Source organism: Myotis davidii, unplaced genomic scaffold, assembly GCF_000327345.1.
Source record: "Myotis davidii unplaced genomic scaffold, ASM32734v1 scaffold441, whole genome shotgun sequence".
Lineage (NCBI taxonomy): Eukaryota > Metazoa > Chordata > Mammalia > Chiroptera > Vespertilionidae > Myotis > Myotis davidii.
This window is the reverse complement of record NW_006291818.1, coordinates 997,590-1,009,329: the sequence shown is the minus strand read 5'-3', so window position 1 is coordinate 1,009,329 and position 11,740 is coordinate 997,590. Positions and strand designations below refer to the sequence as shown.

At 42.5% G+C, this 11,740-nt stretch overlaps 1 protein-coding gene across 1 annotated transcript in view; it reads right to left on the bottom strand.

Annotated features, from left to right (window-relative positions):
• Positions 1 to 11,185, bottom strand: part of ALDH1A2 (aldehyde dehydrogenase 1 family member A2) — a 52,439-nt gene extending 41,254 nt beyond the window's left edge. Inside the window, exons 1-3 of the mRNA XM_006765229.2 lie at positions 11,085 to 11,185; positions 10,793 to 10,933; positions 7,567 to 7,696 (exon numbers count right to left, since the gene is read on the bottom strand). Coding sequence (XP_006765292.1) covers positions 7,567 to 7,696; positions 10,793 to 10,867 — 205 coding nt within the window. The 5' untranslated portion in view covers positions 10,868 to 10,933; positions 11,085 to 11,185. The remainder of the gene's footprint in view (positions 1 to 7,566; positions 7,697 to 10,792; positions 10,934 to 11,084) is intronic.
• Positions 11,186 to 11,740: the final 555 nt, after the last annotated feature.

Below are 11,740 nucleotides of genomic sequence, written 5' to 3'. Positions count from 1 at the left end.
CCAAACGACCAGTTGCTATGATGTGCACTGACCCCGAGGAGACAGATGCTCAATGCAGGAGCTGCCCCTTGGTGGTCAATGCGTTCCCACAGCCAACCTCCTGTGGCCGGCCAACATCCCATGGTCCCTCCCCCAGGCCGGCTGGCCCCGATAACTGGCAAGGCCTACGGACCCCACCTGTGCACGAATTCATGCACCAGGCCTCTAGCTATAAATAAAGCTGTAAACACTATCATTTTATATACCTTAGTCTTGTGTGCAGATGACTCAAGAATTATCATAGATGTCATTCTTTACAATAATGCCAGCTACTACCCTTCTTCAACTTATAAATCTCTGTAAAGGTGGGGTTTTAATGTTAATGCCTTTTTATGTTTCAGATTTTTTTTTTCAGTAGCTATAATTGTGATGTCAGGCTCTTCTTCCAGGGAAGGTTTTCCATGGGGAGCAGTAATACCAATCAATAGGCTAAAGAGTTTCAATTCCAAGGAAATCCTTCCCAAGTAAATTCTACAGTTCGGCTAAGGTGATGGATTCAGGTGGATAATCACAAACCATAAAAATCAAGATAGAGTACAAATGGGCTGAGGAAAATATGGGAAGAGGAACTGAACAACAACACAGGTGCTTGCTTTAGAAGCACATGTGGGAAAGTAACGGTTCAGAGGAAATCCACAAGGCACTTGTGCAAGCACAGCACGGTGACTCATAAAGCATTTCCCCGTCTACGTGCTAAGTGCTGAAGAATTTAGTGGTATTACTTATATGATTTTGAAAGTTCCTGAAAAAATGAAAGAGAAGGGAAAAAGTGTAGGCAAAATCTTAAAAACTGACCTCACGAGGAACTCTGTAATTATGTCCCAAGAGAAACTGAGTATGGGGAATGAAACTTTCCTGAATAAACAGCTCACAGATTGGACAATTAGCTAAAGTCTGGCTCAGAGAAAGGAACTTCAGAATCTTCTGTCCCTACAGTTCCTCTAAGTAGTCAATAAAGAAATACAGGCTTGGTGCTTGAATCTTCCCAACAGAGCACAGAGTGAAAGAGATAAAGGAAGGACCATAGACCTTGAATTCAGTCTGCATTCCAGTCTGGTCAGCACAAGATGATTTTGGACACCCCTAGTCTGATCTGGGGCCCTGGCAAACACAGTAGCTGTGTCTTTTACCTGCATCCTTGTCTAAGGCTAAAGGCACTTCAGAGGCCCTCCCAGGTAGTACGACCTGCTCCAAATCCCACCAAGCTTCCAGACTAAAGTTACCCAAACACCAATCGCTCAAGAGCCACCTTTATCATTTCTGCTATATCCAAGTGTAACTACTCTATTACTTACTCAATCATTCTGTTAAATCAATTCATCTTTTAAATATATATACATGGCTACTTGTTAGCATCACCTTAAAGAAAATCTATGAAGCAGCTGGTTTCATGAGTTAGCAATCTTTTCTTCTGATTTCTTCAAACCTAATAACTACAATAAAAAACGTTCTCACTCCTTTACTGTGTAGAGTCACCTTGCATGCTACAAGCGCCCGGTGGTGTGCTATATTGTACTTCTCAAGTTTAAAAGTGTACACAAAGCCCCTGGAGGTCTTGTTGCAATGCAGACTCTGAGTCAGGAAGTCTGGGGGACCTGAGACTCTGCAAGCTCCCAGGTGAGGCCGGCACTTCTGACCCACAGATCACACTCTGAATAGCAAGGTTCAATGGAACCAAGAGGGTAAATGGGAGTCGACAGGCGTTGTGATGACCTACAGCCGCTTCATGCTGACTTCATTTCTGTTTATTTATTTTTGCCTCTCTGGTAACTCGACTAATTTGCCTGAAAGGAGTCTGAAGTGTAGGGGAATCTGATCAATGTTTTGAATCCTTTTAAAATAGCAAAATATGAACAAAACATATATATTTCTATGGAGCCTTACAAAATATTTTCACATTCTTATTTCATGTTCAAAACAATTTGGTGAGATAAGAAACACAGCAACTGTTATTATCAGCATGTTATGAATAGAGAAAATATGGCGCAGGTAGGTTAAGCTCAGAGTCATATTAAATTGTGGCTCCTGGACTTGAAACTAGGTCATCAGATTTCAAGTTCATTACCCTTACTTAGAAACATATTAAAGACTCTTTTGTGAATAAGGTGTTGGATTTAGGTGGATATCACAAATCATAGGACCCGTGTTATGTCAACAAGTTCAAATGGGGTAAAATGACAACTCTTTTGTAAAAGGCGAGGATGACTCTGTGAGGATCTGTAATGTGGACACAGAGAACTCACAGAAACTCCAGCATCTTAAGGTATACAGGGAACACTGCAGAGCAACACCCCCTTACCTCAGTGGGGGCGGGGGGAGCAGGGCACAAGGCTGAACACCTCTCTCCCCTTTTCCTAGGCAAGTTGACTCACAGGAGCAATAGTAATAACCTCTCTCTCTCCCTTCTACACCTAAGGTGATACATAATGAGTACTCTCATCTGCTACAAGAAAAATTTACCACCCGTTTTCCCATCTTCTATGTTAATAACTAGAGGCCTGATGCATGAAAATCGTGCAAGGGGCTCGACCCTTGCAGCCCCGGCTGACTTGGCTGGACCTTGCAGCCCTGACTTCATCCGGAAGGTCATCCGGACAATCGTCTGGAAGGATGTTCGGGGGGTCGTTCTGCTGTTCAGTCTAATATATTAGGTCTTTATTATATAGGATACTCCCCAAGTACGGCAAGATGACTTAAAGGTTGTTCCCTTCATTTCTCATGGGCTTGATGTAGAAAACATCTCCACCCAAACACAGACTCTCTACTTGGGGCTGTGATGATCTTAGGTCTCCTTACCAACCATGAAGCAGAGAGAACCAGACTCAGCATGAAGGCCTGCATTTGATGAAGACACCAAAAAAATGTTCTGAATCCCACAGCCTGAACTGAGAAGTCAGAGCATAATAACTATGGTGGAGAAAACTAAAGAAAAGATGAGATACCGAAACAGAAATACTAAATCACACGTGTAAGGCTTTCATCTCTCAGCCTCTTTCCCATTTCACTCAAGAAAGTAAAATTATAGAGTAAGATACCACTCTTACAGGAGTTTAAGACTCACCCAGAGACAACTTCCCTGATGTGTTTTACACCTGAGTGTTTACACAGCATGAGGAATATAAATTTCTTACAATTAAAGACATTATCATACTACTAGAGGCCTGGTGCACAAGATTCGTGCACCCGGGGGGTGTGGACCCTCAGCCCAGCCTGCGCCTTCTCACAGTCCAGGAGCCCTTGGGGTATGTCCAACTGACAACTTAGGCCTGCCCCCCACGTCAGTCAGACATCCTTAGTGCTGCAGAGGCCAGCTTCTGGCTGAGCGGCGCTCCCCCTGTGGGAGCGCACTGACCACCAGGGGGCAGCTCCTATGTTGAACATCTGCCCCCTGGTGGTCAGTGCGTGTCATAGCAACCGGTTGTTCCACAGTTCAGTCAATTTGCATATTACCCTTTGATTATATAGGATAAATTTGGTTGAATTTTGGATCAAATTTTATAGGTATAGATTGAGCCATTTCTACAATTGTATCGTCTTCTTCCCTAGAAATGAGTAATAAGCTTCCTCTATATTTGTGAAATGCACTTAAGCTACTGTTCAATGTTTTTTGAGGGGAACTCAACAAATGACATAGGAGAGCCTTGGCTGGTTTGGCTCAGTGGATAGAGTGTCGGCCTGTGAACCAAAGGGTCCTGGGTTTGATTCCAGTCAAGGGCATGTGCCTTGGTTGCAGGCTCCTCCCCAGCCTGGGCCCTGGTCAGGGCATGTGCAGAAGGCAACCAATCGATGTGTTTCTCTCATATTGATATTTGTCTCTGTCTTTCCCTTTCTCTTCCACTCTCTCTAAAAATCAATGGGCAAGTATCCTTGGGTGAGGATTAAAAAGAAAAACTTACACAGAAGAGAGAGCAATTATTTAGTTAATTATAACAATTTAATTATTTGGATTATTCCTTCAGAGTAAACATTATTTCTTAAAGCAAATTTTATAGTTACTTGAAAAAATTTTTTTACAGAATTCTCATAAGCATATCTGACATTGACACAATCTATACAAAAACTAGACAGTATAATTGGGTAATGTGTACAGTCAATAAAACCAGAAAAATCTAAAATGTGCCAGAAATTGAGAAGTTTATCCAAAATGGACTGTAAGAACTAGCTCTCAGTTACATTACAATACTAAGAGTATTTGAAGAACTGCAGTTAGTTTGATATACCTGGTCACACTAAAAATTAGTTTATTTGATAGCATAAAAATCTGTACAGAATTCAGTGAATGGAAGGTCATCTGCCCCTCTCCAGTATTAAAACAATTAGACCAGCTACACTGAAACATCCCGTCATGTCCCCTGGCAGATTCCTATGTATTCTGACACTGAACAGATACTGAACAGACCTCGCAGAACAGTTTACGGCTATAATGATAAACTATAAACACCTATACAAACACTGAGACTTTACATTACTTCTCTGAACCTCAGTTTCTTTGTCTGAAAAATGAGATTGGCCTTAGGAATCCTTGAGATCTTTGCAGCCTTAAACCTCGCAAAGAGGTTACATGTGAAACAGACTTCATGACCTCCTGTCACTGCCAATTCAGGTTCCACTAACTACCCTGATTCTTCTTAGGTGGGCAGATCAAATAGCTCCCCCTCTCAGGGAACAATAAGATTTCACCGTATGTGCCCATCGTTAATAGCACCAAACAAGATGTAGCTGTTGAAGGGAAAGCCTTAGGATCTGAGTCAATGTCTGAGCACTTTTTACCGATTGTTTTGTTTAACACATAAAACTGAAAAGGGATGGAAGTGGATAAATAATTACATATGACCTGAGTAGGTTTTTAACCTTTTCTGTAGGCTAATAGAAAGCCATTCTGTAGGAATTCAGCTTAAAGCATGAACTATATTTTCTCTGCTTACATATCACAAAATCAATAAAATCAACACTAGGTAGTTACAGAGGAAAAAATTATGCAAATCTATTAACCTCCATTTCTCCCTCCATTAATTGCAAACAAGTTTTGAGCCTCCATCATAAAGAGTTTGTGGACATGAGAGAATATAGGTTTAAAATGATCAAAATGGGGAAAATAACACTTTGCCTGCTGGGTTGCTATGAGATTAGAGATAATATAATGAGCATAAATAAGGTGTTCACTAAATCATAGTAACGGTTATTATTTATCAACATAATTAGAAGTGCCATCGTAGCAGGGTCAGAGCATAAGATTTATGGTCAGAGACAACAGCTCCACTGAGAATCATGGCAGGAAATGACAGATACTGCATGATTCTGGGATAACATCCACTGTGGGCCTTGAGTGGGATGCAATGGAGAGGAATGGGAGAGGCTCTCAAGTCAGAAGAAGCAGCTGTCCAGTGGATGGCTCAGAATGGTCATGCCATAACCCTTTCTCCTCCTCCCAAATATTAGGGAGGCTACCCTACGAGGGGGTGGGGGAGGAAGCAGATACTTGCTCTACCCAACTGATTGTCCATCATTTAATCAAAGTGCAATTTTGATCATGACACTCATGTATTTAAAATAATTCAGTGACTCACCATTGGAATAAAACATGTACCATAGTTTCCCCAGCCCCAGAGCCCCACTGTCTTCTATATCTGGCTATACTTTCAGATCCACTACCACTCTGTACTCTCCTCCCCCCATGCTTTGCACAGGCATTGCTACCACCTGTGATGGCCCTATCTCCATCTTTACGTACCTACCCTTCGGGTATCAGCTTGTTCATCTCAACTCCTTCTCAAGGAAACCTTAATACCGGCTAGGATTGCCTCTCCTATGGATTCTCATTGAACTTCATGCTTCCACATCTGAACAAACCACGCTGCACTACATTTGCTTGTCTACTTATTGCTTTTCCTTACTATTTTATGAGCATCTTACTTACTCACCTTTGAAGTCCCCAATGCTTAACATAGGATCTGAGAGAGCAGGTGCCTGCCCTCTATCCTCTCCTTGCTACTCAAGGCAGAGGCCCCACAGCCCAGGCATCACCTGGCAGCTGGTTAGGAATACAGAATCTCAGGCCCCACCCTCAACCTATTCAATCAGAAACTGCACTTGAAGATCCCAGGTGGTACACAGGCACAATAAAGTTTGAGAAGAACTGCTCTAGGCCATCTGCACTATCAGCCAACCATCCCCGTTTTATAAACCAACTAGAGGCCCAGTGCACAAATTTGTGCATGGCTGGGGTCCTGCCAGCTCACCCCAATGGGGGCTGATCAGGGACAGGGCCAGCTAGGGGGAGGGGCAGCAGGCAGTTGGCCAGCTGTCCCTGCCCCCAATCAGGCCTGTTGGCCAGCTGCAGTGGGCATCATAGCGACTGGTCGTTCTGATCATTCCAGGGTTCCGATTGCTGGCTTTTTATATATATAGATACTCTTCAGTCTAGGAAGGCCTCACAGGGCACTTCCAGGATCCCAGCATCACTTCACACTCTTCCTAGTGCGCGCAGGGAGAGCAGGCCGTGTTCCGGAGAACACCGGTAGAGTACCTGGCACGGGACTTGGCAACCTCCAGGAGCCACTCAATAAACCTGTATTTTCTTTCCTTATATCTATTCACACTCCCATCCACACAGCTCTTTCAGTCGGTCCCTTTCCTGCCATAACTCTTCTTCCCAGTAGGTAAAACAGATCCTCTAGTGAGCCGAGTCACCAGGCTCTACTGTTAAATTTTCAGCTCTACAACTCTAGCTGGGTTAGTTAGAAAACTATTTAACTTCCCTAGGCCTCATTTTCCTCCTCTATCAGTGAGGAGGTTAATAACAGTGCCTTCCTTTTGTGGTGCTGGGCAAGCACTCCATGTGGTATTCGCTACCCCTAATAGTCCTGCTCAGGTCAGGAACTTTCCACCAACTAACTTAGTCTGGATACTTTCCCTCTCCTTTAAAGGAACACAGCACTGATAGGCCGAGCCACATGACTTAAAAGAAAAAGAAAAAGAAAAAAAGAAAGGTATCAGGATGGTTGTTGCTTTCATAGATTGTGAAAGTAAATCATGGTCAATATGGAAAAGTATTTTTTTAAAAGAAATACGTCATCCATAATCTCACCACCAAGAGAAAACAACTGTTAACATTTTAGAGTATTTCCTTCTAAACAAATAGATCTTATGTTTCAGGAGGGAAAGAACTATGTTTTAATCTGCTCAGAATTTCCCCAGACTTCCCCACACCCGAGGCCTCTCCCCAGCTCTGAGCCTAACCGAGCCCAGTGCTGAGCACTCAGCAGCTGACAGACACATACCTGTTCCTGGCTGACTGATGTATTGATGTAAGTGGCTTGACCCTGCACTTATATGTGAACTGTCTGTGTGTAGAAATAGGGTCATTATCCGAGTGAAGTAATCTGTTTGGCTCTTTGTTCGGTTCAGTCTGCTTTAAGTGTGCTCATATCTGCATTCTATGTGACTGCCCTTTGTGTTTGGTGGTGAAAAGTGTGTTTCTGGTGGGGTCTCCTGTTTCCTTTTTCAATGTACTCAGATTTCACGTACCTACAGGAATGGTCATCCCGTGGATTTTATCAGCCCAGCCTGCGTAATACCGAAGGGTTTTGACGACCCCCTGCAAATCCACGTAAAAAGCTTGCAGGAACGGTTTGCCACCATTGAGGGATTCCATGGTCTGCGGGAAAAGAAACAGAGAGAACTTTCCAGTGATACGCTATATAATTTCTGGAGCAGAAGACAAAAGAAAGCGAGAGAGCACAGGTGAATACGGACAGTGATGCATACATGGTCAACTCTGATTTCTCAAATACAAAGATTTCAGTACTGCCAGTTTAGTTTCGTTTCCAGTAAAAATCACAATGACTATATCTGCGCATGTTCTTGGGTTTGCACGCTCCCAGTAATCACTATCCAAGTGCATAAATACGAGATTTCTTCAACTGGTGATAAACAAATTCTCTCTGGTCAAACCACTTTCTCTTATATTAGTGATCAGAGCTGGGGGGGGATGGGGGGTAAGAGTCCACACCAGTAATCTGAGTCCACAAAGAGGAGCAGGGACATGGGCTTTTATGCAACTGATGAGAATATAAAACGTTTTCCACAGCTGCCAAGACCCCTGCTGGGGAATGGAATATCCACGGCGCACAGTACGTTTATTTATTGCCACCAAGTAAACAAGGTCTCCTCCAGGGAAGCTCAGACTTTAACTACTCGAGGGCTGCTTTTTTGTAAATATTTATGTGAGCAACCATTACATATTGAGAGTGAAGTATCTGGTTCATTTAATAAAAATAGAGATATAAGGCAGTTTTAGATGATAAATGTTATTATTTTAATCACATGTTCCTAAAGTGGTTAAATCTGTAACAAAAAGAACTAGAAATGAATACACTGAAATGAGAAAAGAGTACTTTGACTTGAGAAATATTAACAGTGTTGCAAGGTGAACAAACGAAAGAAACAAAACATGTTTGTAATCTCATGCCCTTTTCTATAAGGACACTTTATAAAACATAGGGGTATGAAAACTGAGCACTGAAAACTAAAATGGAAATATTCTCCATCCCATAACATGAAAATACTATGATTTACAGTGCAACTTGTCCACTTACTGTGTGTATAAGATGAAATTTGTTTTAAAATATCATGTTACTTAGCTTCTTTTTCTGACTGACTTATTTTGCTTAGCATAATATTCTCAAGCTAAGAACCATATGATGTCATTCATATGTGGCATATAAAACTGAAACCCATAGATGCAAACAACAGTGTGGTGGTTACCACAGAGAGGTGGGTGGGAAGGTGGTAAAGGGTATAGGGGGCCTAGTGCATGGTGATGGACGATGATTTGACTTTGAATTTGGAGCACACAATGCAATATACAGATCATGTATCACAGAAATGCACACTTGAAACTTATATGATCCTATTAACCATGTCACCTCAAAAAAATAAATAAAATATCATGTTACTTATCACTGTACATTGACTCACCTTTATTAAGAGAAATAAAATTACTTCCTAGTACTTTTTATAATATTTAAATGTTCATGAGATGAGCATTAATTCTCCACGTCTAGCACAGAGCCCTCTACACAGCACAGAGTGGAACAGAGTCAATAATGAGAATCTGGGCCACCTGAATGGTCCCTAGGAGCTACTGACACCAGCCAAATCGGCCTGAGAGCTGCCAGACTAGGTTTATTTTCAACTGTGTTTACTCAGATACAGTATTAACCTCAATTCCGCAGGAGCTCCCCTACATTCCAGAGGCTACCTCTTACTAACACTCATACCTCTCGTGACTTGGTAGGGTTTAAAGGAAGAGAGGCCATTCAAGTGTCATCACAGTGAGACATACGTCAGAAAAAGAATGGCACTTGAATCCTATGACATGAATCTTAACTGCAAAAATGAGCTATACCATCATCCAGTACATATTGTTAATCTGATGTTGTAAATATTGTGTCTTTAACGCAATCAAGCTGACCGTTACAGACCCTCAGGGTACCTCCCACTGACTATGTGCCAGGAACTGTGCTAGGGATTTTTTTTTAAGTAAAATATAACTTTCATTTTCAAAAAAATCATATACCTTGGAATACCCTAAGCTATTCCAGAGAATTCAGTTTTGCATGATATTGATAGGTTAGCCAAAAAAAAAAAAAAAAATGGGGTTGAGGCTTAAATAAGTTTGAGAAACATTGGATAGGGCTTTTCAGAGTTGTTAATATGCTTGGTGTCTTGTGAATCTCCAAGAAGGAGCCATTTCACCATGAAACACCTTTTTCACAATATAAATAAGCACCTCCTTGAAGGACTAGATTAGGAAACGGTTTTATAGATGAATAAAGGTTACGTATAGCTAGCGTTCCAAACCATCTCCATAAGGATGCATGTTTGTTTCCATACTCTGAACTGATCCCTGAGGGGCTGGTGGAAGGGAGGGGCCTTGGGAGGTGTGAACTGAGGAAGGGTACCGATGCCTGCCTCTCCCGAAGCAAGCCCCACGGGGACCTGTTTGCCCAGGTAGACAGCAGGACCTAGTATTCGTGGTTTGAATGCCCTGACTGAGCAGCGATGCCCTAAATGTTAATTGGTCAGTTGTACGTCATCCACGTGGAGATCCCTTGTGTACCGAAAGGGCATTCCCCCATGGTTCCAGCTTCCAAAAAGTCTTTTCTCTAACAAAATGATTTTACTTTAAAAACTGGCAGTAACAACAACAAAAACATTAAGAGAGGAACGTTCCTTATGTAAGAAAAAGACCGTTTTAGTGAAAGGAAGTAGCTGAAAGGGACAGAACCAAGGCAGCAGGAGGGCACCAGGCGTCCCCATCACGCCCCGTGCTCCTGAAGGAGTCTTCTTAGTCAAGAGGGGTTAACTCTGGGGAGCCAAAAACTGTCCTTTTGATTCTTCAGTGAATCATTTGGTATTGGTTTTCTGCAAGCAGCATGGTGACTCTCCTGCTGCTTAAGAGGCTTGTTTTGTTTGTTGAGGGCGGGCGGGAGGCAGGAAGGCCCGTACCAGTAATGGGAAGCTAAGGTTTTGTTCTTCAAAATTAAGTAAGAAGAGACACTCAGCTGGTCCTCCGCTTACCTCCCCCACCTGATGCAAAAGCCAAACATCTCTCGTTTTTCTTGTGTTACATTCTCCGTAGCTTGTTCCCCCGGTCTCCTTCACTTCATACTTTCATAAAGAGTGAGGAATCTGAATTTCATGGAAAGATAAATCTGGGGTAAAGACAATGTTTGCTTAGGCTACTTACTGCAAGCACTGCCCTGTCTCGTTCCACCAAGTCTGCGAGCTTATCCAACAGGCGTCCTCTCTCAGAAGCATCCATCCTTCTCCACACGGAACCGAGGGAGAACGCCAGGCGGGCTGCCCGCACTGCTTTGTCTATATCCGCCTGTTAGAGAGAACGAGGCACAGCTGAAGCGAGACAACACTCCAGGGAAAGGAAGAACCAACCGCTCTCATGAGAAAGGTGATGAGTGAATGTCAGTGGTGGTGTCTGGAAAGTAACTTCACAGGGAGTCTTCTTTCTAAGAAGGACGTACCTTGTCGGCTTCTTGAACTTCGCACACCTGTTCTCCTGTGGCTGGATTATAGACAGGGAACACTCTCCCGCTCTCTGAGTTCTGCCACTCGTTGTTAATAAAAATCTAAAGGAGTAAACAGCAGAATGGGATTGATGAGACAGGTGACAGGAAGCCAGTCAGAGGTAAACTGTTATGGAAATATCACAGTAATCATACTTACTCTATATGCTTGCTGCTATGCAGGTAAAGTACAGAATATGAAGAGTTGTAAGAGACCCTTAAACAGTATGCAGTCCAGCTTCCCCCTGCTCCTAATTCAGAAATCTCCTCTATAACATTTTTTTTTTTACCTCAATGTCATCCAAAGATTAAATACAGTGAACCTGTCAGCCAATGAGAGAGTCAAAAAGAAATGAAAGGATAGAGTCTCATAAACATAGAAAACATACACTGGGGCTGAGAAAATATTTATTGATCCATCATCCAAGCTCTGGCCAATACACATAAAGAGTAAATTTGGATTAAACTCACAGTGGTCAAGCCTTAGATCCTAGTTTCTCTGTCAGAGGCATAAGCGTCTTCACAGGGAAACTTGAAGGTGCTGAAATAAACACTGAGAGGCCACATTATTATGAACACCTGACGTTTCTAGGCAAATTAGCTATACTTTCGTG